This window comes from Globicephala melas, chromosome 3 (assembly GCF_963455315.2).
Source record: "Globicephala melas chromosome 3, mGloMel1.2, whole genome shotgun sequence".
In the NCBI taxonomy this organism is placed as follows: Eukaryota; Metazoa; Chordata; class Mammalia; order Artiodactyla; family Delphinidae; genus Globicephala; species Globicephala melas.
In genome coordinates this window covers 41,572,503-41,597,388 of record NC_083316.1, presented here as the reverse complement: position 1 = coordinate 41,597,388, position 24,886 = coordinate 41,572,503, and the positions used below count along the sequence as shown (strand labels likewise).

Sequence of the window (24,886 nt, the reverse complement as noted above, 5' to 3'; positions counted from 1 at the left end):
CTTAGGGGGTAGGAAAAATAAAGACTATTCATGGATTCGTAAAAATGATAAAGCTCAGATCACTTGGGCACAGCCAGCTCAAGAATCCAGAATACCTGACTCCACGTGGCACCCATTCTACTAAACCATGATGAAAGAGAGAAACGTCTAGGACACCTGGCTTGGAGGTCTGCGGACATGGTGATGCTACAGGGGGGGAAAGGTAGCCTGTTTAGAAGGCAGTGGGAAAGCTGAGCAACTTTGTTGTGGAAATGTTCAGTTTTAGCTGATGGTGAAATACACAGGGGAAAAGCCCTATATCTAAATTTCTTCAAATCTACAAAATAATATAGAGTAAACCTAGTATTAAATACAGCGCTTAGAGCCTAAACAGCGTCTTTTTTTTTTGGCACAGCTCAAAGACCCGAGAAATTAAAACCCACCGACAACAAATGTTATAGCTACGTATGTATGTATGTATATTTTCATTTACTTATTCTAAAGAAGATCTTTACCTGAAAAGCAGGTGAGCCCTGGAGTAGAGAAAATGCCCTGCTTCCCCTGTGACCACACAGCGGAGATGCCGTTCGTGTTAGCAGAGCTACAGGAAGACCCCTGACCCATTCCCCTAAGAAGCCATCGCCCTGAAAATACAGCGCTGTTAACATTTTCCCCATGGCGGACGGGACTCGGGAAGCAGTGAAACCTGCCTGCTTGTGGTCTCAATACTAAACAGAGAAAGGGCACTCCCCCTCAGAGAGAGAAAATAATTTTTTGTAGCAAACTTATGTTCATTATATTTGTACAAGTGTCCTGTCCCGGTTTATGTGTAAAAATTGAAGTTGAAGAGACCAGGAAAGCATGAGACAGAAAACTAAAAAAGAAAAGAAAAATATTTCAAAAAGATGGCTGAGAATATGAAATTTATGTTTCAAATGGTTGAGAGTGAGAACAGAAGTCAAGAGAGCCAAGTCTCAGGAGATCTGACTGTTCATGTGATTCGGGGCCGAGGTGCGGGGCCCACCGTGCGAACACAGAGGACAGGCGCCGGCGCCCTGCTCCCGCAGACCCCCGGGCAGCTGTGCAGCAGCTGTGGCCTGTCCTGCGAATATGCTGCAGGTATTACTTGTTCTAGTCACTAGAGTCCAGCACAGAGGAGCTCAGAAACCTGGCCCTGAGCTGTGCCAATGTCAATGAACCTGCAGCTTGTCAGACTCCAGATGAGATTGCCATATTCTCAGAAATGACATTCTATTACACAGAACTGCAGACTGCAGACATGCATCCATGAAACCAACTTACAAATGAACAAGACTGAAGTTTTCACAGCTTGAATCACATCGGCATACATTTTCAAAACTCCTGGACACGGTACGAGTATTAAATCTCTGCAAGGTCTGAAGGCCTTTTGGCATTTGACACCTTTAAGCTTTCTGAGTGTACATACTAAAGGAGCCGAGAATTTAAGACTCACTTTTCTCCCAACTATAAGTTTATTTACTAAATAACACAGAGCCCCAAACAGTTGGGCTCTGGGGCTAGAATCTCAGCTTTACCAACATTTATGGAGGGTCTAGTGTAGAGCACAGAGCTGGCACACAGAGAAACTCACAAGAAATGTTCAAGTCCCCACCCTCCGGAAGCTCTCGAGGAAATCACCTCGCAAAGCACACTGAGGACAAGCACACAACCATGACATGAAGTGAAACAGGACCACAAAGCACAGAATTCTGCATAGGAGCTGAATATGGCTTTCTCCAAGATAACGTGATCGTGTCACAAGGGAAAATGCTCGGAGGGCCTGCTACGTGCCAGGCAGTGCTGTGGACAAAGGGGGGAGGAAGGGCGAGAGGCAGGGAACAGGCGTAGATAACAGTAAATGGTAGCAGCCAAAAATAGTCACAATATAGGCGAGGCACTTTCCGTGTACCAACTCTCACCCTGCTGCTACTTTGCAACAGACATTGCTACTATTTTATGACAAGGGAACTGAGAAAGCCACCCAACCTCTTCGAGCCTCAAAGTCAGCGGTAACCCAGTAAGAGGCAGAGGAGATGGGATCTGAGTGTACAATGACTTCAAAGCAAACACTACAAATATTCAGAAAAGAAACTGGAGCCTGAATAGGCAAAAAAGCAAGGTGGGCGCTGGTGAGCAGGGTGCGGGGGATAAGGGCTGGGCCACTGAGGATCAGCTATCTCCTCTCCTCCCCTTGACCCCAGGCCTCCCCACCCCCTGCCCCAGAGCTGGGGCTCCCGCACTGCCCTTCTCCCTTCCCACCTTCCTTGCAGGTCCCGGACTTTTATTCTGACATGCAAGTCAGAAGACCTTGTGAGTATGTAAAATAAACCATATAGGTTTTGAAAATTTCCCTCTGGAATCTTACGAACCTCATTCAATTCACTAATTGTACCTGCAAAGCCTTTTAATATTTATAAGATGTCTGATTTTCTTATCTTTGTAACATATGATTAGGATGCCACAAAACATCGAAAAAGCAGTACATACTTCATTATTTTGAAAATGTAAGCTCAGACCTACATGGGGGAGGGGGGCCTCTCTTCCCCTGCCTCTCTCCCCCCCGACTTAGATCTTACTGGAAAGTTATATAAATTAAGAACTACCACCAAAAATAGTAACATACAACCCCTGGATGGGCTTTGCCTTTGTTTGCTCTAGTGCAGTTGGACATCCCAGCAAAAAATTATTTTGCAAACTAGGAAGGACAGAAAAAAATACTGAGGAGAGTAAGCACCCAAAGGCCAATTTTACTTGGAATTTTGGGTTAACGCACTTAATGCAATTCAAATCCATTAGCATAATGCATCAGGATTGCAAGTAGCAAGGAAATAGGAGGAGATATAAGATAGGTTTTTTAAGAAGAGACATACTTCCTATCTTAGGGACTATTTTTTGATGTGACAAGATTTACATGCCTGAAACCATTAAAAAGCTATATAAGGCAGCATATGTATCAAACAGCATTCTATGAATGTACAAACTCTGGTAGAAGAGTGAGTGCTAGGTGTAATCAAAGAAGATCACGTCTCCACAAAACGGGACCCACGAATTTAGAGCAAGTTTTAAAATAACAACAGCAACAACCTCTTTTAACTAAAATGTAGCTAAACTGATATTCCCCCAGATCCACCTTCAGAACAAAAATGATTAACAATAAAACAGGCTGATAGCAGTATACTTTTTTTGGGGGGGGGGCTGCACTGGGTCTTTGTTGCTGCGCGCGGGCTTTCTCTAGTTGTGGCGAGCAGGGGCTACTCTTCATTGCGGTGCGCGGTCTTCTCATTGCGGTGGCTTCTCTTGTTGCGGGGCACGGGCTCTAGGCGCGCGGGCTCAGTAGTTGTGGTGCGTGGGCTCTAGAGCGCAGGCTCAGTAGTTGTGGCACACGGGCTTAGTTGCTCCGTGGCATGTAAGATCTTCCTAGACCAGGGCTCGAACCCGTGTCCCCTGCATTGGCAGGCAGATTCCTAACCACTGCACCACCAGGGAAGTCCCAGCAATATACTTTTTGAAAAATCATAAGAGTTCCTGAGTTGAGACAGCAGTCCAGTTCTTCTCTAAGCAGCTGGCTATTAAAGTTCAGGATGACAACCCCAAAGACCTTCAACGCCAAACCCCCCAAAAAGGAAGTTATCTTTTGTAAAATGTTATTCAAAGTTTAAAAAATTATTTCCTTTAAGAAGAAAACCATTTTGCTTTTAAATATTCACCTTACAATCCTCTGGTTAGTTCTTCCTATACATTTTAACACTATACATTAACACTTCCTATACATTAAACACTAAGGGTTTAGTGTGTTTGCTTTCTTATGAGAAAGATAAAGTCAAGTCCTTCAGTAAAGCTAATTATGGAAGTTAATTAACTGGTTTACTGTCTGAGAGTGAACAGGAAAAAAAAAAAGTGACATCTTTTAAACAGCTCAAGCTACCCATCTGAACAAACAGCATGGGTGTTTAAACACTTGGGGATTGACAAACAGAACTATTGGGTTGGGCAAAAAGTTCACTCGGGTTTTCAGTAACATCTTAAGAAAAAACCCAAACGAACTTTTTGGCCAATCCAGTACTTTCTGGAGTTTCCCTGAAGCTTCCCTCTTACCCCCCTTCTACCCACTGCATTTCTAAATTCTGGGTTCTCTCAAGATCAAAGTGGGTACATACTTTTCCAATAGAAATTATATTGCAAACATTGGTTTAGATGTAAGAAAAATAGTTTAAGTAATAGAACTAGCACTTGGGTTTTGTCACAAATGGCGTATTCTCGCAGTTTGCCGATTCTCAAACTGGGAATTATCTGTACACACTTCTACGCTTCACATATTTTCATACTTAAAATATTAAGTATCACAAGGAAGGCAGAGATAGCCACATTTTCAATCAGGTTTAGCTTCTAAGGAGTGAGAGTTGGAGAAAGAAAACTACTGGAGCAGAGTTAGATCACTACAGACTTGCTACTTCTAAGATAGCTTAAAAAATTAATTTGTAGCTTAAGAAACAACTGCAGAGGTACAATATAACCAGCTGTAGAGTTGTAACAAAGCATTACAGCATATTTTTAAGTACTCTCTCAGCCGTACTGCATTTTTTACCAAACCCAAGAGGAGTGTAAATAAAAGCTAAAACCATGGCCCAGAATCTAAAGAGCAGAGGGAACACACATTTTTATCATGCAATTGATAAAAAAACAGGCAAGGGTTTTCAAAACCTGTACTTTTTATGTGGCTAATTTAGAAGGTATCTATCCCCTGCCAGGTCTCTCCTCTCATAAACATCACATTGCTATCTTGCTTTCATAACAGAAAAGGAAAAACAAAGAATTAAGGGAGAGAAATGATAAAATAAAGCCTAAGATGAAAAGTAGTTGCTGTTGTATTAAACAGAAGTCCCCATAACACTCATGGGTAGGGCAGTGATTTTAAAATGAAAGAAAATTAGTGTCAAACACATAGCTAGTGGGAAGCAGCCACACAGCACAGGGAGATCAGCTCGGTGCTCTGTGACCACCTAGAGGGGTGGGATAGGGAGGGTGGGAGGGACATGCAAGAGGGAGGGGATATGGGGATATATGTATATGTATGGTTGATTCACTTTGTTATACAGCAGAAACTAACACACCATTGTAAAGCAGTTATACTCCAATAAAGATGTTAAAAAAAAAGAAAGAAAATTAAAAATAGGAGAGATCAGAGGGAAACACATTTTAGAATGGGAACCTAAGTACATAACTGTAAAACTGTCTCTCGGGCTAAAAGACAGACATTATATGGAATAATATATGGGCAAAATAAGATTTTACTATGAAAAGAAAATGGTGGAGGCAAGTATTAAATTCTGACATTAAATAAGAAGGGGCTGACAACACAGAGCAGTATTATATTCTTCATTTAAAAAAAAATAACAAGACAAAATAACAAGAAGGTAACAAATGAAAAATCGTTCAGCCTCCCCAAGTTACACAACTGAAAATAAACTCTTAAAGTGTATTTGAAGTACAGGAAAAAGTATTAATGAAAGTGGGGCAATATATTTCCACCACACCCATGACTTTGCTTCCAAACAGGCAAAAGCAACCCAGCTCCCGTTCAGGACACCGGGCTGAGCTGGACACATTTCAGGTGTTTCTTCCTCAGAGGGTGGCTGAAAGGAACACAGAGACAGCCCCTCCTAAAAAGGCTTACAGGCTGAGAGGGAACCTTCAGCTGAGCACTCAATCTAATTATTAAATCAGTTGGACAAATTATTTAAATTTCTCCACAGGATAGAGTGTTCACCCAGGAACTGATCACCCTAAGCCTTTATTCCAAAGGGTGGAGCAGGAACCCTGAGGACTTCATTCTCATCCATCACTCCATCCTGGCAAGGCACCCACTGGGGAAGCCGGGAGAGCTGATTCCTCAGTGAGAAGGGCAGAGTTGGGTCCCAGATTTTCTTTTTAATGCACAATAAGGGCTTTAGATGAGTTTTTGGTACAGTTTTCTCAGTCTCTCTAACAACAGGCTAAGTGACTTGTCCAAAGTCCCACAGCTAATTCCTGGCAAAGAACCCACCCTTCCTACCTGCCTGCCAACCCTGCCACTTCCCACTTAACATACCAGGCAGGGCCTCTGCTCCACTCTGCTGAAAAGGGTCCTTCCTTTTCCATGTTTGGAGAGGTAAAAGGAAAACTAAACCAGTATTTCAACTTTGCTTTAGGACCTGCTATTAACAAAATCTCCCAGACTCCTTTGGCATTCTTAGCTGACTCTGTACATGCAAAATTCCTAACACGTTCATCTGTATACTTATCGCAATTGCCCAGTCTCAGAGAAAGGCACTTTGCCTGCTTCACCATCACCAAACCCAGCAGAACTCATGTCCTAAATTCACTCCCAGCCCTCTCCTACCATCTGCTTGGTATCTTACAGTGTGAGCACAGTTTTAAAGCACGCTCAGGCTGGAATGAGCATCCTGCCTCATAATCCGCATGCACTCAGTTTCAGAGGAATATTACACATTTGTGGTGAACATAAAAACATAAAGAAATCAATCATATGACAAAGTTCATTAATATTATAACCTTAAAAGGCTCAAACTCAAACAAACTCATTTTATAGATTAATTACAATCCAGGAAGTCAGCACCATTTTTTCTTTCTTTTTTTTTTAAATTTATTGATGGATCGATTGATTGATTGATTGGCTGCGTTGGGTCTTCATTGCTGCGCACAGGCTTTCACTACTTGCAGCGAGCGGGCACTACTCTTCATTGTGGCGTGCGGGCTTCTCATTGCAGTGGCCTCTCTTGTGGAGCACGGACTTCAGGCGCGCAGGCTTCAGTAGTTGTGGTGCACGGACTTAGTTGCTCTGCGGCATGTGGGATCTTCCCAGACCAGGGCTCGAACCCACGTCCCCTGCATTGGCAGGCGGATTCTTAACCACTGCGCCACCAGGGAAGTCCCAGCACCATTTTCAAAAGCATCATGTTATTTACACAGCATGCCATTAAATTACGTACATCAGTAAAACTGTTTAGGAAGCATTTTATTGCCATTTTGGTTTTTCTACAATGAGAGCAGTGAAGCTCTGGTGTCATGTAGTCAATTAGCACATTTTAAGAACCCACTACCAGCTGAACTAAAGCACATTAGCAAATACAGTCACACTACATTAAACTCTGCTGTATCGTTTGCTTCTGATTTGCAGAGAGAAAGCACTTTCCTGGCAACTTCTGACCCAGCAAAACTAGACAGGGGCAAAAAACCACTGCAGTGCCTCAGGCATTTTAACCAGGGAGGCCCTAAATTCAGCTGAAGAAGTTGTCCAGCTTCCTTCCAGTTTCCCTGGTTAAGGCCTCTCCTCCACCTCCCTCAGGCCCCCCAGGGCTTGCTGGCTGCTCCAAACGCTCCCAACCCACCAGTTTCTGCACCTGAACTTTGCCTTCCTTTCTTCAACCAAATCTCTTAGTCTCAGTATGCTTTGTCCCTCCTCAGACCAATTATACAAAAGGCCCAGTCACTAAGCAACAGGGATCCAAAAGCTACATTTTCTCCCTTTAAAAAAAAAAAAAAAAGCAAGCATTTTATTTAATTTTGAAATCATGACTGTGCCAGAAACATTAACTAGATTTTCTGTCTTCCCAGGGCCCTGCCCCAGAAAACCCAGACTTTGGTGTTAGGGACAGAACAGGAGACGGGCTGAAGGGCACAGGGACAGCTGCGCAGAAGTTGCCTGAGACTGGACTAGACCTGTTTTTCTTCATTCCCTCGTATGCGTAAAATGTTGAAAGAGAATGCTAATTTGGTCAATGTGGCCTACTTTGCTCTTATCCTCTCATCACTGGTACCCACCCCTCTGGGTCCCTGCTAACTCCCCATTAACTCTTTCCCCTCCCCTTTCCTTCCTCCTTTTGGTCTCCACCCACCCACTTGTTGATTCCTCCTTCCCCTCTCTGCTCCAATATTTACTTTTTGATTTTTTTTTTTTTTGAGTAAAATGGCTCAAAAAACAAAGGCTGGCATTACGTAACAGAGACAGGACGGCCGTCCATCCAGGCAAAACAGTCCCACGTGAGCACCTGCTCTATGCAAAAGCTGTGGTCTGCACCTCGCGGGGTCTCGTTTTCTTCTCTCAGAGGTGGCCAGGAAACTTAGACAAGGTAAGCAACTTTATGAGGTGTCAGCTGCACATGAACCTGGGCTGCCCAACTTCCCAGCCCAAGCAGTTCCCTGTACCTGCCCGATGGGGGCTGCCTCCTCCCTGAGATCTCAAAGCCCCATGGACCAGCCCCAGTACACAGCACGCCACGCCAAGTCCTCCAGAAGCCTCATCTCAGGGATAAGCAACCCCTGACCTGCCTCCAGGCCCTCAAAATTCTATTCCTGAATCACATCCTACTAAGTGGGCTCCAGATTTGGACCACATTAGTAAACTCTGGAGGGCACGAATAGTACTACTGAACTCAAGACAGTGACAGCAATTTTTTGAAGGGATTAAGTGTCCTTAGAGCCAAGAACTATCAAAATGCAAAGATATAATTAATTTAAGATTCACTTTCAATTCACAAAGAGAACTTCTGAGTCATTTTAAAAGGAGGGAAGAGGCTCTCGGGACAAGGATCATAAATTGCAAAAAGCAATAACAACAAAAACCTGGTTGCTTGATAATGAAAAAATTAATCATTTAAAGAACTCAAGCCTCTAGGCTTGGTTTGGTCCTGAAGGTACAAGAAGAAGTCGTTTGTTCTAGGTAAAAGCCTTATTATATCCTAATTAAGCAGCCCTTACAGCTTCATTCAGCAATCACCACAAGTGTAAGGGCAGAAGGACATTTCGTATGAATGAAAGCATTCACTTGAGTGCACCACATCTTAAAACATTTGATTACTTTTACTCACTATGTACATACATTCACACAGCTCACCTTGTTCCAAGAATGAAGAGGGAAATCACATGATTGTATCTCTTGTGGCTCATATGGTAAAATAGGCTGTTCATCGCTAGGAAATTTTACATATAATAAACGTTCTTATGTTTCAGCTGATACTGAATATTAAATCTGTGATAAAGATACTAGGGTGATAGATTCAAGAGAATTCTGCAAAACAGTGTCTTTATTTCAGCAGCGTCTGGATACAATGGTGAAAATGTTGATTTGCCCATGGCCAAGCAAACATAGATAAAGACTTTAAAATCTGAGAATAAGAAAAGCATGTATCATTTTTTTTCTTAAAGGTTTTATACCCAGAAAATCATAATAATATAAAGTAGAAAGAATATCCTTGATAATCATGAACATACAATAAAACTTGAAAAAACAACTGATGTTGTAAAACAGAATCCATATAATGGTTTAAATTCAGAGAATACAGTTGATGACTGAGGTCCATTGTTCACAGTTCCTAATTTCCTAATTCTTTTGTTTCCTGATATACATGCATGAATATTGGTCTGTACAAATAAAGCGGCATTAGATATGTTCGCAAGCTGCCAGCACTTTGAATTGAAATGGCCTTTGACATACAACAAAACATACATGTACCTAAGAGAAAAGTGAACATTGGAAACTACCTTTAACCAAAGGTAAACCTTAGTTTCTTTCTTTCCAGAAGATAAAGGGAGGCCTAAGCTAAAATAAATCTAATAGAAGCTGCTAAACAGATAGGCCCCTCTATATGGGGCAGGAAGAGAGTGAGGTGGCACCGGCCCTTTAGAATGGAAACCAGGGAGATGTGAGCTACCCGCCCAAAGCCAGGATCCTTGATTGCCACGACTGCTTCTGAGAGGGCTGCAGTTCGTACTACAGTTAGAGTAATATTTTCAAAGAATCTTTCTTTCAAGTATTCTTCTCAAATAATGTCTAGTTTTTAACTTTAGAACTGTAATTGTAAACCCTGGTGTTAACCAACTGCTATTTAAGCTATGGTGGTACCAGTGGTGAGCAGCTAGGCCAGCATTAATCGCTTTCCTTAGTGCCGTCTGCTGTGGCCCTTATGACTGGAACTTCACATGGCTTTATAATCACTAAGCTTTGGAGACAATTTCTACATCAGCTGCTGTAAACTTAGGAACACTCTTGACCCTGGGGTTTTCCTGCTTCCTGACACTGGCAGGGACCAGGTTTCCACTGGCTCTGAGTCTTTACTCTGGCCACATCTGGACTTCCTGAACTAGTTGTAAATAACCAGCTGAAGCCAAAACAAAGCAGCTAGAAATATATCATTTTAAGATAGACATGAAATACAACTCAAAAAGCATGGAAACTTATAGATTACCCATGTTGACATTTACTAGTTTTTAAAGAGGTCTCACTGCAGGCAATAGGTGGGCTTTTGTGAAAATCACAGATGTCAATATAACTAAGTATAATTTTAAAAAAACAGAAAATAGGATTTCTAAGACTCCCTTCAGCCCCATTCCTTCTCTTTCCCTCTAATCCTTCTCCTTTTCTTAACCTGCCTCTTTCTATTCCTGGTATCACTACTTTCTGTCACCCAGACGGAAAACTTCAAAGCCCGCCTCGAGCCTGGTCTACTAATAAGCCTCTGCCCGCCTGTACTCAGCCCCCAGGAGCAGCTTCTTGGGGACCAGGCTGCACTCACTGAGGGATGCCTGCAAGAGCTCACAGTTAGGTTTCTGTGGCTCACTTCCTGTCTGCCAAGTGGGGATAAAGAGAGAATATACCTCAAAATCTCCCATGAGGTTTAAATGGATATAATGCATAGAAAATGTGAAGCATCGTGCCTGGCACACAGGAAGCCCCCAAAGTATGTTCCCTACTTCTATCACAATTCCGATGTCACTCTTCAGTTTCAAACCTTTAGTGGCTGTTGACTGCCTACAGGATAAAACTCAATTTTCTAGCAGATGTACTACTTACTGTAGCATAAAGAGTACTGACCAAGGTCAAGGCAAAAAGTGAACTCAAATGCTGGCTCCTTATTAGCTGTGTGATCCTGGAACTCACTTTACGTCCCTGAGCCTCAGCTCCCACAGGTACCCAGCGGGGGAGTTAACAGCTGTGCTGGCTTCAATAGTATCTACCCCCCCACCCCGCTCCAACAAAATTCACATCCACTTGGAAACTGTGACTGTGATCTTATTTGGATCTATTAGTTTAGGTAAGGTTGTACTCCGTTAGGATGGGCCCTAAATCCAACGTGATTAGTTAGCATCCTTAAAAGAAAAGGAGACAAAGGGACACACAGGGAGAACGCCAGGTGAAGACGGAGGGAGACCGGAGCCAAGAACAGCAAGGAGTGCCGGCAACCACCAGAAGCTGGAGGGAGCCTCCCCTAGAGCCTTTGGAGGCAGTGTGGCCCTGCCGACACCTTCATTTTGGACTTCTAGACTCCAGAACTGTGTGTGAGAGAATAAATTTCTACTTTTTTTAAGCCACCCGGTTTGTGGTAACTTGTTTCAGCAGTCCTGGCAAACAAATACAACAGCTAATAGTTAATGCTTAAAGACATCTGCCATAGAAATGGCAAATGGTCCACCCAAAGAAACGGAGGCTGAGAGGAGCTGCTGGTGGGAACTCAGCCCCACGCAGCTGTGCGTCCAGGCGCACTACCACCCTGCTGCTATACCCACTCCTGAACAGAATGAGACACAATGGATGTGACTGCCCGCAATACCGCTGCTCACAAAGCAAACAGGCCAAACTGGCGGCCTCAGCTACACATACACCAGCTACCTAACCTGCTGGACCTCCAAGTCAAGGGTCAGCAAACATTTTCTTTAAGGGTCAGATAGTAAATATTTGATGCTTTGCAAGACGAGGCAAAATCGAGGCCTATATAACCATTAAAAATGGAACCTTTAAAAAATGTAAAAAGCATCCTTCGCTCAAGTGCTATAAACAGACAGGCACCTGGGTGGGCTGGACCCGCAGGCTGTAGTCTGCAGACCCCTGCTCCATCTCCAAGCATCTCCACTGATGGCTCCACAGGCCCTAGTGTGCAGGTCATTTTACACTCCTTCCTGTCCCTTGCCCTACTCCTGTTGGCACACAGCCCCTTGTGTCTCCTCCTCCCCACTCCCACAGACACTGCCTCAGTTTAGGACTGCAACGTGTCTTGCCTGAATCACTGCAAGAACTCCCCATCTTGCCCCACCCTGAGCCACCCTTCACACCTGTCTCCAGGACCTGCGCATCTAAAGTGCCGGCCCGACCACATCAATACCCTTGTCTGATCTTCCATGATGCTCCCCCCATCAACTCCAGCAGCACATCAAAATCACGTGAGGACCTTTCTTAAGAACATCAGTGTCTAGGCCACACATTCCTGACATTCAGATTCAACAGATCCAGGGTGGGACCCATGTACAGCTAGCTGCAACCACCCAAGGCTGACTGTGCGAGGCACCCAGAATTTAATCCCTGATTTTTGTACATATGGTTCCCTCTGCCCAGAATGCCCTTCCCTGCTCTGCCTACCAGGCAAACTTCCAACTGCTTTTCAAAACTCTTCTTAGACTGAGACTGGGAGAAGCCACCCCTGAACTCTCCCGTTCACTCTGCATAGTTAACCATGCCTGCCTCCTCTGTCCTACTTCACACCATGGCACGTGCCCACAACTGCATGAGTCACGCTGTACAGTGACAGCTAACTCACCCTGTCAGCCTCCCTCACTGACCTGAGCCCTGCGCTTGCAGCGTATCAGCTTTCATATGCTTATCAAAGCTAGCCTAAAGCATTCTCAAGATCAACCATGCACCTTCCATCAATGTTCCTCCAAAAGCCAAAATACAATTATCTTTCAAAGAGAAAACCAGTGCTACCACCCAAACCTCTAACACAAATAACAGCAACTCTCCATCCCCCTGACTCCCACGCACTCTTATTATACAGGCACTAAGTTAGATCTACCTCCTATTTCAATTTTCTGCACACACATCCTCCCTCCCTCATGGAACTGCATCTTCCCTGAGGGCAAGGACCTCCTGCTTAAGACGCTCAGTGCTGTGTGTATCCAAGACACTCAACAAGGTGAATGCACTCACTCTGGATCATATGCTTCGAATGAAGCAAAAGGGACCTTCAGTATTATCATGAAGGCTTACCGAAGAGGAAAGAAGTGTATGATATACAAGTTTAAACACGAGGAATCAATATAAAGTGAAACCCAAGGTACATAATATTAATTTTTCTGGCACATAAAGCATTTTCAAACTTCCTCCCCACCGTCTCAATGAATTATGGAAAGTCATTTCGTAGATACTTAAGTCTAAGACGTTTAAATCGCTCACATGTTAATGACTTCATCCATAAACCATAACCAGATCCTATCTTTATTTCCTGTACACTTTTAAACCCTGTTATCCATCATCATATAAATTGAAAAACAAAAACATTCTATGAATCACAGAAGAAATCTATTTTTAAATCAACCAGAAAATACTTACGGGAGTGACTACTTCATTAATTCAACAAGCATTCATTAAGTACTTACTACGCATGCACAAAACGGTGGAACTTCATACTAGAGGAACGTAAAAACTCCGATCCCCACACACTAACCAAGCAATGTATAGTCTCTGGCACACCAGTCAGCGTTCCATCAGCGATGGTGACTTGGAAAAGGGCTGGGATACTCCAAGGAAGAGAACTCGACCTGAGGCTTGACTGTGCACGTGTTGGGTGGGGGAGATGTGGAACAGAACACAGGAGCCTGTCAGTCTCCAAGCATTACACTCACGTCCTGACAGCCCATCCCCACCTCTGTGCCACTCACAGCCTTCCTCATCTCAGCTGACGGAAACTCCATTCTCAGTGTTGGTGAAGCCAAAAACCAGTCACCCTTGATGACTCCTCTTCCTCTCAGGTGCCACATCTGATCCCTTAGGAAAACCTGCAGATTCTACCTCCAAAACATACCTGCAGTGGGACCCCTCCTCACTGTCTCATCATCTCTCACCTGGATTATTAGATTATTGGCTCCCTGCTCCTGCCTTTGGCCCCCTCCCCCCTCCCATCCTATTCTCAACACACCAACTGGACTAGGTCTCTTCCAAGGCCTATTGGTACCTCATTCCTTCGCTCAAGACCTGCAATGGCTCCCTTCTCACTTGAGCTTTTACTCCAGATCCTGACAATGACCTCTAAAGCCCTGTAAGCCGAACCTTCCGGGACCTCATCTCCTACTCAGACCCTCTTAGCTCCAAGCACCTGGCCTCCTCCTGCCTGGCCAGCACACACCCATGCCAACGCCTTTGCTCTAGCTGTTATCTTCTGCCTGAGAAGCTCTGCCCCATACCTGCTTGGCTAATGCCCTCACCTCCTGCAGGCCTCGGCTGAAATCTCTCCTTCTCAGGGAGGCCTCAACGATCACCCTTTTCATTCTGCCCCATACCCACTTGAACCGTTCCACTTTAATTTTTCCCCCTAACACATATCATCCTTTGACGTACATTATAATTACATTGTAATTACGTACTGTGTGTTTCCCCTTGTGGCTCCACCCTGCTAGAATGTAAACGCCACAAGGGCAGTGACCTTTGTTTTGACTACTGATGCAACCCTAGCATCTTTATAGTGCCTGACCTATGATGGGCACTTCAATATCTGTTAAGTAAAATCAGGTTTATCTTTCAGAGGATCCCATGAATAAATCGAATGATGTTAAGCTCCCCTCCGTAACCACTGTCTCCGACCCGCTAAATAACACATAAAATTTCTTTATCAGAAGAGAAAAGTCACATCACAGTAAGAGATGTAAAGTTCTAAGAAAAGGAGCAGAAATGACGTGGACTAAAACTCGTCCACACTGAAGTTTAACCAAGCTACAAATCCAAGACCAACAATGCAAGACTGGTTCTACTTCCGGAGAGGAGACAGCACTTAGAACTCAAAGCGAAGTACAGTCTGTAGGAGGGAAAAAGCCCGTCACACCTTCTCTCTCTCGTGGCCCTATTAATTACAATCTCACTGGGGTCGGAGGGAAGCTGCTCCGGCACCCAGCTCGCCTCGGCTTCGGAACACCTGGGAGCTCTCGCCCGCAGGCAAGAGGCCAGGTAGTCATCACTTTCAGGTCCGCAGCACCTGGCAGGGCAAGCCCTGCATGCACGTTTGCTGATCCAAACTAAACACGCATGACTCTTCTTTCACGTCAACTGATAAAGGATTTTCACACTCCTAGATTGCACAGTCTCGTAAGCAAATAGAACGCTACTGAAACTAGCCTGAAACAATGTCGAAATGTTCATCATATACTTAGGAGTATTTTATTTTCAATGCAGGAACGATGCTATTAAAGTCAACCAACAGAACGATACCTAGGAAATCGTGAACCTCACATATACAGATGAGGGAACTGAAGCTCAGAAATGCCAGTGCTTGGTGCAGGCCACAAGTAATTTGGAGGAGGAGAGGGACTGGCGACAGCAAACTGGTGACCCCACTAACACTGACGTTTATTCCTCTGTTACCATTTCTTCTGGTGTGCAATACAGAACAGCTGAGTTAAAATACAACGCTCAACTGCTATACCGATGCTCCCTTGGCGTTTCATCCTTTTGCCTGCAATTCTGGTGGTGAAAGGCCACCAGGAGGGATGATAAGATCCCTGGAACTGCCTTTTAAGGGACAGTACCTCCCATTTTAAAGGTACCATTTTACTTTGCAAAAATAAAGCATTTAAGTGAGCAGTTACTAAGAACCATAACATTTGATCCTCATGATAACCTTATGAGGAAGTGTTCCCACTTTGTCAATTCAAAACAAGGCTTACAGAGGTTAGAACAGCTTGCCCAAAGCTCCGCTCACATCACACACTGGTCGCCCAGATGCCAGGCTGGCCCACAGTGGTGAGACTGTGCCTGTGGGGCTCTAGAGCTGACTCAGCTCCCTGTCAGAACTGGGCCAGCCCCATCTCCTCTGTGTAGCCCTGAGGGCTCTCAGCAACCTGGCACACAGCTTCTCCGCCACTAGTCAAAAAACTCCATGAGGGGACTTCCTGGTGGTCCAGTGTTTAAGACTCCATGCTTCCACTGAAGGGGACACGGGTTTGATCCCTGGTCGGGGAACTAAGCTCCCACATGCTGCTTGGTGCGGCCAAGAAATAAAATTTAAAACAAACAAACAAACAAACAAAATTCATGAGGATCAGAGTCCTGTCTGTCCCTCCTGCAGACACGAATCGAGTCTCTGTAAACGCGGGATGACAGACAGTACAGGTCTTCCGGGCACTGTCTCTCTAAACAGATCTAAGCATTATTGTGCTGTGTGTGTGTGTGTGTGTGTGTGTGTGTGTGTGTGTGTGTGTGTGATCATCATAAATTGATGGCAAATCAAATCTAACTTGATATTACACTTTGGTTTTAAAACACTTTGAGAGACAATATAGCAGATTTTTATTCAGCCTGAAAAGAGGGAATGTAGTTTAAGAAAAATGTCATGTTTGTATCGGTTGTTTGGGTTCCACACAGTCTTTGGAAATCCAAAGATGACCAGACAGGAGCCTGTGAGGAGGATACTTCTGAATAAAGAGGAAAGTCCAGCTGAGTCCAAGAGTCCTCAGAAGACCATGGGTGGGAGTGTGGGTCCCCGCCTCCTTTGGGCTCTGTGGTGACCAGCCTAACAGACTGGGCTTCCCGGTGTGATTCTCACGAGGGCTTCGTGGCTCAAAAAAGAAGTCAGAGAAACCAATGACAGGGTGATGTGAGCAGTATCCCCATCGAGATCGTGACCAAGACTGTTGGTGGCCAGTCATGCTGACATTTTTTATTTTTTTTTTTGCGGTGCGCGGGCCTCTCACTGTTGTGGCCTCTCCCGTTGCGGAGCACAGGCTCCAGACGCGCAGGCTCAGCGGCCATGGCTCACGGGCCCAGCTGCTCCGCGGCATGTGGGATCTTCCCAGACCGGGGCATGAACCCGTGTCCCCTGCATCGGCAGGCAGACTCTCAACCACTGTGCCACCAGGGAAGCCCCATGCTGACATTTTAACCAAGGAATTCAATCATCTATAACAAAAGCCCCAAAGGTAACCTCATCTTCACTAAGAAAATATAGTTGGACCAAAGATTAAGGCCTGGAACTGAAGTGTCCTTAAAAAGTAGCTGGGAGGGCTTCCCTGGTGGCGCAGTGGTTGAGAGTCCACCTGCCGATGCAGGGGACACAGGTTCATGCCCCGGTCCGGGAAGATCCCACATGCCATGGAGTGGCTGGGCCCGTGAGCCATGGCCGCTGAGCCTGCACGTCTGGAGCCTGTGCTCCGCAACGGGAGAGGCCACAACAGTGAGAGGCCCGCGTACCGCAAAAAAAAAAAGGAGCTGGGGATGGAAGGACAGGAGAGGAGAAATGGGTGCAGTTAAGACGGGGCTAAAGCAAAAAAGATGAATGACCTCGGTTTCTAGCCGAGGTTTCAAAATAAGGATGAGCTTGTAAACAGCCCGCCTATTAGACCTTTTCTCTGTATTCCTGGCACCACCCTCTCAGGGCTATTTTTAGCTACAGGAGAAAGGGGAGCAGAGAGGGAAGGACTCACGGTGGCCCAGCCTCACCTCGTGTGCCCTGCCGGGACTCCGGCTATCTTTAATTAATGTCTGAGGGACATAAGACCGACCCTCCCTGTGCTGAAAGGAAGCACAATGGTGAAATTCTACCCCACAAGACTGATAGGCCCACTACTGGTGTACCATTCCTGAGGTCCCGGGGCTGTTTTCTGTTCAAAAGAAGGCTCCATCTGGAACGTTTACAGAGGGCAGTGAAGTAGACCCTGCCTGCATGTTTAATTTACAAGTACAGAAAACAGCACTGCCTTGTTTATATATCTAGTTCTGCATCCTCACTTCACACACTAAGACTACATTTTACCAACCAATCACTTTTACATGATTTTATACCTTTTCTCTGGAATACAATTTCATAAATGCCTCCCTCTGGCTATCTAGTCCAGATTCATAAACAAAGATGAAACCAACATTTCTCATCATCTAACATTACAGCCTTTCCCTTTCGCAATATTCCCCAAGAGATAAGCCTAAAGCTTTTAAACCACCACAACTCACTGCCATTCAGATTAAGCTTCATTAAATATGAGAGGTTAATTGTATCTTTGGAAACAGAACTGAATATGCTAGGAAACTGATAGTGAAATATATTCTATGTACCACCCCAAACTCAGCAAGGCCGGCATTATAAAGACATACTGCAGGCAGGGGCGATAAAGAGGGAAAGGATAAAAGGCTGCCATTTCAAGAAAAGACAATCAAGACCACAGGGTTACAAAGCTCAGTGATAAGACCTGTGTAGACTGCTTAGTCAGCGAACAATGAACTGCCCATGAACAAAGAATTTAAGGGACTCCTGTGAAGACAAAGCAAAATATGAAGAAAATTCAAACAGGTTCTGAATTCCACCTACTGTACTTCAAACTACAGCAAACTGCCTTCTTCCCACACTCAACTCCATTAACAGAAATAGGTCTGTTTATTTAAGACTTCATCAGTTGATGAAAAAAATCAGAATTCTAACCATTCCCTTTTCGCTGAAGGAAACACAAGGCTCTTTTCACTTTTGCAGAAAGTACTTATACTAAAACCATTATTAAGTTTAAGCGATGGTTTCGGTACTAAGTAGAGTCAGAAAATCCCAGTCCACCACATTTGAGAGTATCTGAGTTTTCCACCCTCTTTCTGGAGCTGGTTCCTCACCAGCCTCAGATGTCCATCCTGAGACCAGTTGCATTTTCTTAATGGGACATGAAGGCAGGCTGCAAAGCAGGTGGACATCCTCACACTGCAGAAATATTACTCACTGGTTGAGTGCCTGGGAAGTTCTGTAGAGAGGGATCTAGCAGGACCTGTTTCCCCTCCCATTTTTTATCACCTAAGTCTATATGAAGAGGAGATGCCAGGCGATGACCAAGAAAAAAGCAAACTATCTGGAAAGTATGTGAAAAGATCATCAATTTGCCGGGCAAACTTATGACAGGACTGACAGTTAAACTATGGCCAACGGTCCAGCTCGACACTCTCCAATTAGAACCTGCAGTGGGGATGGAAATATTCCTCACCTCTGTTGTCCAATATGGTAGCCGCTAGCTATAAAACACTTGAAATATAGCTAGTGTGACTAAGGAACTGAACTTTATTTTAACTAACTTAAACAGTCCCACGTGGCTTGCAGACCCAGCATGGAACAGCACAGGTTCAGGACGCTAGGAAAGCTGGCTGATGGCAGCAGTCTCCTGGATAAGAAAAGGGCTCAGAGGAGCCTACTGTTCCTGTCCTTTCCCCCAGAATTAAGGGGGGAAAAAACTAATTAACTCTCCTTCTTAACTGCTTTAGTAATTAAAAAGCACTTTCTAATCATTTTCTGACTCAACTGAATGTGGGTCTCTTAATATATGATTAGAACATGTAAAATGTAAAAGTGGTGAAACTGTTTTTCTCTTACTGTAAACAATGAAGACTTCAGACTTGAAATAACTATTTTGAATTTTTAAATTTCTCCCAAGTTGAAATATAAACTTTGGACCAAATACTTACAACAAAAGATTGTATACGCTGCTTAAAGATTTTCACTTTTTTTTTTTTTTTTTTTGGCTCTCCTCTCAAAAGTCACAGTAAGGCCTCTGATATGATTACACTTTGAGGCCTTGGAGGAAAAAACAACTTGCAAACAAAATCCCCAACTGCTCAGACTAAGAACGATTCATTCCAACAGCAACTGTGTACGGGGCTGTGGGGGGAGGTGTCTGAGCTGCTCTTTACAACCACGTGAACATCCAGAACATGTTCAAAAAGCTTTAGCCTGGCTAAAGCTCATCTGCATTCCTAAAAATGCCAGCACTAGCATCCTTGATAAACGCTGGCTGTAAACAAATGCTTTTAGCCTTATGTACTGCACACTATAGCTTTAAATGGCAGTACATTCTAAAGACACGTCATCTAGGGACACAGGTTCCCTGTACGTTACACACCAAGGATACCCCAGAAACAAACTACGTTGAACATCAACTGGTGTTCTTTTCCGAAGTTCCTAAAGGTTATGTTTAGTGCCCTTGAATTGTTTAAACAACGTAAAAATGGTACTGGTTTTAATGAAGGAAGTTTCTCAAATCCCAGCAGCAAACAATTTTAGTTCTAGAGTTAAAAAAATAAACTATGTATGTGGTTTAACAGGCTACATATAAACTCAAAATAGACCTTAGAGCAAACATCACACCTTTTCTAATAAATAATTTCAACGGCAGAGCACCTGACAAGACTGAGTGTGTGGTCTGATGACAGTAAAACCAGTGAATGGATGGATGAAACCCTGTAGTAGCCAGTCACCCATGTGTGGCTGCAGGAGTCTGTCCTGGCTCCACCCTTTCAACTACTTACCAACAATTTGCATAAACTTACAGAAACAGTTAAAAAGGCGGCCAGCACTGATGTAACACAATGGAATTTAAATGTAAGGTCCTGCATTAAAGGCTCAAAGAGCCAGTTGCACCAGCACCATCCAAAATGTCAAGGGTTCACAGCAATTTATGCAAAAAAGCGTAAGAAATGTAGATGCAGCTTCAATGCAGGTCCAAAGCGATATGGCTGCTCAAATAGCTAATTCAGCCTTACACTGCACTTACAAAATGTAAATTGCCAAGAAAGTTACTGTTCTCTACTAAAACTAGTACTGCAGATGTTTGGGGTGCATTTTATCAGAGGCAAAGCCAAGATCAACGTGTCTGAAGGACACCCCCTTTGGTAAGTTAGAAGACTGTCACATACTTGGAAGGGGAAGGACTGCTGCAGAGGGGAAGGAAGCTGCTGTCCCCAAAGGTCTGAAGGGCTGACATGTTGGTAAGGAACAGACTTATTTTGTGTGGTTCCAGGGAACAGAAAGAGAATCAAGAGAGGCAAGTTTTAGTTCAATACCAGGAAGAATAGGTCAAAGATCAGGGCTGTTGGTAAAGGGACTGGCCCACATGGCAGGGCAGTGAGCATCTCATTACTGAAGGCGAGACCTGGTGGCCCAAGGTTTCCACCACCTCAGGAAGGTAGTTAGGTGACTCCCTCTTCCCTCTCCACACTGAACAGAAGACATTCACAGGCAAGGCTGCCTCCCTAACTCCACCCCCTCCCCATTCTCCCTCACTCGAGGCATGCTATCAGAAGTTAGTGACTAATGTTAAGACAGGAATTACTAATTTATTTATTGCAAATTGTAAAAAAAACAATCTGCAAACTTCAGTGCTTTAACAATAGTTGGGGACTCTAACAGCTACTAACAAAACAAGCTCTGACAGGCAGCTAGTCAGCTAACTCACTGGGATACCAGAAACACTGCTCTCAGACACAATACTCAGAGATTCTATACGTTCTACATAGCTTCCCTGCATCATTCTCCTAAATAATGTTCTTAATTTCAGTCTGTTAATAGACTCCAAACTCAAAATGACCGAACCTAAAGAGATTAATTTTCTTAAAACTTCCTGAAATTAGAGTGGGTCTTTTACCTCATCTCACAAAGGTTGCAAGCAAGAAGCCTGTGCAGACAATTCCTAAGCTGCCCCAGCCAGTACCTCAGAGAACTGACCCTAACGTCTACCAACGCAGTGACTGAGTGGTGTGCAGGGCGAAAGCAGAACTTACCTTTATTTGCAGATATCCATTCCCCCCCCCCCTTATTTCCACACTTCCGGAAACCCACGACTAAGTGACACTACCAGTGTCCAAATGGATGCCTAACATGGTTTGGGTCCCCTTCTAATTCTACCCTAGACACAAGATTACAGATTCCAGAAGCTCATTGCCCGACTATTCAAACTCTAAAATGACAGCATTGTCATCAAAAGTACTCTCAGAAACTCCTCTGAAAAGTACCCGCGCCCTGTCCGCAAATATTTTAAGGAGGAAGCTACCGGCCCCCAATCCGCCCTATGCTCAGGGCACCGCTTGGCTGTCCACATCCCTGCTGTATTCCCGACCTGTGGGATATTAATCTGAAACAGACGATGGTAGTTCTGTCAAAGTCACCCTTTCAGCCTGAACAACACATTCCACACCACCTGCTCTAAAGGCCAGGCTTTACCTTTCTGAACGTGGATGATGTCGGGGAAGTTGGCCAGGTGCCCCTGATACAGCGCTAACAGGTCCATGACGGGGTCCAGGTCCTGCCTGGGCTGGTCGGCGAAGAGCTCGCCGATGGCGTCGTAGGCATCTCCGGTGAAGGCGATGGCCTGGTTCAGGCCGGCCGAGAAGGCCTGCTGGTCCAGCTCAAAGGCCTGGCTGAGGCCGCGGAAGGACTGGCCCACCTTCTGATACTCCTTCTTGAAGCCCGTCACCTGCTTGCGCGCGAATTCATTGGCCGTGTGGTTGAGCTGCAGCGCGCTGTCGTCCATCTTCTTGGTGAAGCACTTGAAGCCGTCGATCTTGCTCTCCACCTCCTGCAGGTCGAGGGCGGCGGCGGGGGGTGTGCTCAGGGTCAGGAAGAAGTTGGCGCCGACCATCTCATCCTTCTCGGCCTTCCTCTTGCCCTGTTTCCAGGCCTTCTCGTCGGTGCTGCTGGGGCAGGTCAGGAAGTGCTGGAAGACGTCGCACTGCGCCAGCACCGGGTGGCTGGCCATGTGGTTCATCCACCAGATCAGGCCCTTCCTGCGCTTGGAGATGAAGTCCTCCTCGAAGCGGCCGGTGGCCTGCTTCTCGGGCAGGTGGGGCACCGAGATGACGGGGAACTTCTCGGCTAGGCGCGCATACAGCCAGTCAAAGTGCTTGTAGCGCCGGTGCACTGGCACCTGCGTGTGCGTGGGCACCAGCTTGTAGGAGATGTAGCTCTTCATGCCCTTGAACTTGGTCTGCTTGGTGGGGTCGTCGATGGTGCACTGGAAGGGGTAGGGGTTCTCCTGCCACTCGGGGCCGTAGGGCCCCAGCACCACGCACAGCTTGTCCCCGTCCTTCACGAAGCCCGACGCCTCGCCCAGCACGAAAGCCTCCCCGCCCGACTTGACGAAGGTGGAGAAGCGATTGAGGTTGCGGCTCACGGTGGCCGAGCTCTTGGCCCCCGACGGGTGGTGCTGCGGGGGCGCCGAGCCGCCGCGGGAGCCCAGCGACAAGTCGGTGCGTGTGGACAGACGGTAGCGGCCCGCAGCGCCGACGCCCCCCGACGACGAGCCGTCGAGGTCCGGGTACGCGCCGCTGCCCAGCACGCCCGGCTCGTCAGCCACCGTGGAGCTGTCGTCCCACTCGTCGTCCCAGTCATCGTCGCTGCCCTGGCTGGCCTGGTAGCCGCCGCCGTAGAGCTGCTGCGGCGACGGCTGCAGGGCACCCCCGCCATACGAGAAGCCAGCGCCCGGCGGCTGGAAGGTGCTCGGCGGCGGCGCCTGCTGCGGTTGCAGCAGCGGCTGGAAGGCGTCGGGCGGCGGCTTGAAGGAGGCGGGCGGCGCGGCGGGCAGGGGCTCGAAACCGCCGGGTGGCACGTTGGCGTAGCGAGCCGGGGCGCCCGGGCCGCCGTCGCCCGCCGGGCCGGGCTCGGGGGCTCGGATCACCTGCACGTACGAGGCCGGGAAGAGGCCGCGGTCCCCGCGGCTGTTGATCCCCTCGAGCCAGCCCTCGATGTCCTGCTCGCTGCACAGGCTCAGCACCTCGTGCTCCCGCAGCGAGATCTCGCCCGGGTTCTCCGACCTGAAGTCGTACAGCGCCCGGGCGCGCAGCGCCATGGTCCCGGCGCCCCGGAGGGCTGCCCCCGACTCCTGGCGCCCCGAGCCTGCTGCCGGCCCGAGGGGGCCGCGGTGGTGCCTGCGCCCTGGCGCGCGGAGAGAAGCCCCGAAGGCGGCGCACACTCCTGTGCCCCTGCCCGCCGGTCGCACCCTCCGCGCCCTCCGCGCCGCTCGGCTTGTAGCGCTGACTGCCGCGCTGGGCGGCCGCCGCGGCCGGTTGGGGGCGGGGCCCGCGGCCTCCCACGTCCCCAGCTACGCTAATCCACGGCCGAGAGCCGCGCGCCAGGCGAGAGCAAGCGATGGCCGAGCCGCCGCGCCCGCCCCCGGGTCTGACTCCGTAGCTGCCACTGCCGCCTTGTGGCCTGTGACGCGCAGTGAGGCTCAGGGGTGAGAGCTGCGGGTGAAGGTTTCTATTCAGAAGTAAATTGTCTGAGACTTTTTTAGGATTTTAAGTTAAAAAACGTATCCTAGAAAGTAAGTAAATGTTTGCATTGCTGATAAGCGTTCCCACTCTGAGCGCTCATTGAATACTCCTACAATGACTTAACCCATGCCTCTGTTAAAGGATTTTCAATGAATATTAGCGTTGCGCTAAGAAGAGAGAAGGATGCCTGTGTCGGGGCTGTAGACGGACGGAGAAGCTCCCTTTCATCTTCTCCCCCCTGGAGGCTTTTGGTCAAAAAAGGGAGAATGACAAGAGCAAAGTAAGGAAAGGCGCTGTGTTTGACCAATTAAGAGGCTAAGGGTGGTGTGGGGAAGGAGGCACTGGAGAGTTTACACTAAAAGAAGTGTGCAGAGAGAGCTAGCATTTTGCATGTGTCCCTTCCCCTCCCTAAGACACATGAATGAGACCTTAAGCTTCCGCGCCAGGCTGCTGGGTTCAATCAGCCTCCTGTTAATAGCTATCTGTAAGACCTTGAGCAAGTTACTTACTGGACTCCTAGGTTTGCTGTGGGGATTTGATAATCACGTAATCCCTATTTATAGATGAGGAAAATGAAACAGAGCTTAATATATGACTAGCTTTATTCGTGGTAAGCACAGTTTAAGTGTTTGCTGCTGCTGTTGCAGTTGTTATTGTTATTTTGGAAAGCAAAACCTCTGTCCTCCTTCATAAAGATAATGGGCGTCCTAAATTACAATCTTGGGGTATATGCCCCAGGAAGGGTACCAGTGTTCACACCCCTGCTCCTAGTCTGAGATCAGTGACCATCCCTCTCCATTCATCTCTGTCTCACTATATTTATATTATTTTTAAGTAGATAAAAAA

General features: G+C 46.4%; 1 protein-coding gene across 4 annotated transcripts in view; it reads right to left on the bottom strand.

The window, feature by feature from the left end:
* The window catches only part of SNX18 (sorting nexin 18), a 110,581-nt gene extending 86,735 nt beyond the window's left edge, over window positions 1-23,846 (bottom strand). For 3 of the 4 annotated variants that reach the window (XR_009563375.1, XM_060295771.1, XM_060295773.2), the window contains exon 1: window positions 21,993-23,762. Coding sequence is in view for 3 of the 4 variants with exons in the window: in XM_060295771.1 (XP_060151754.1) it covers window positions 21,993-23,616 (1,624 nt within the window). In the remaining variant the exon portion in view is untranslated. Of the gene's footprint in view, window positions 1-21,992 lie in introns of all 4 variants that reach the window. The other variant, XM_030843141.3, reaches the window with a different exon arrangement.
* Window positions 23,847-24,886: the final 1,040 nt, after the last annotated feature.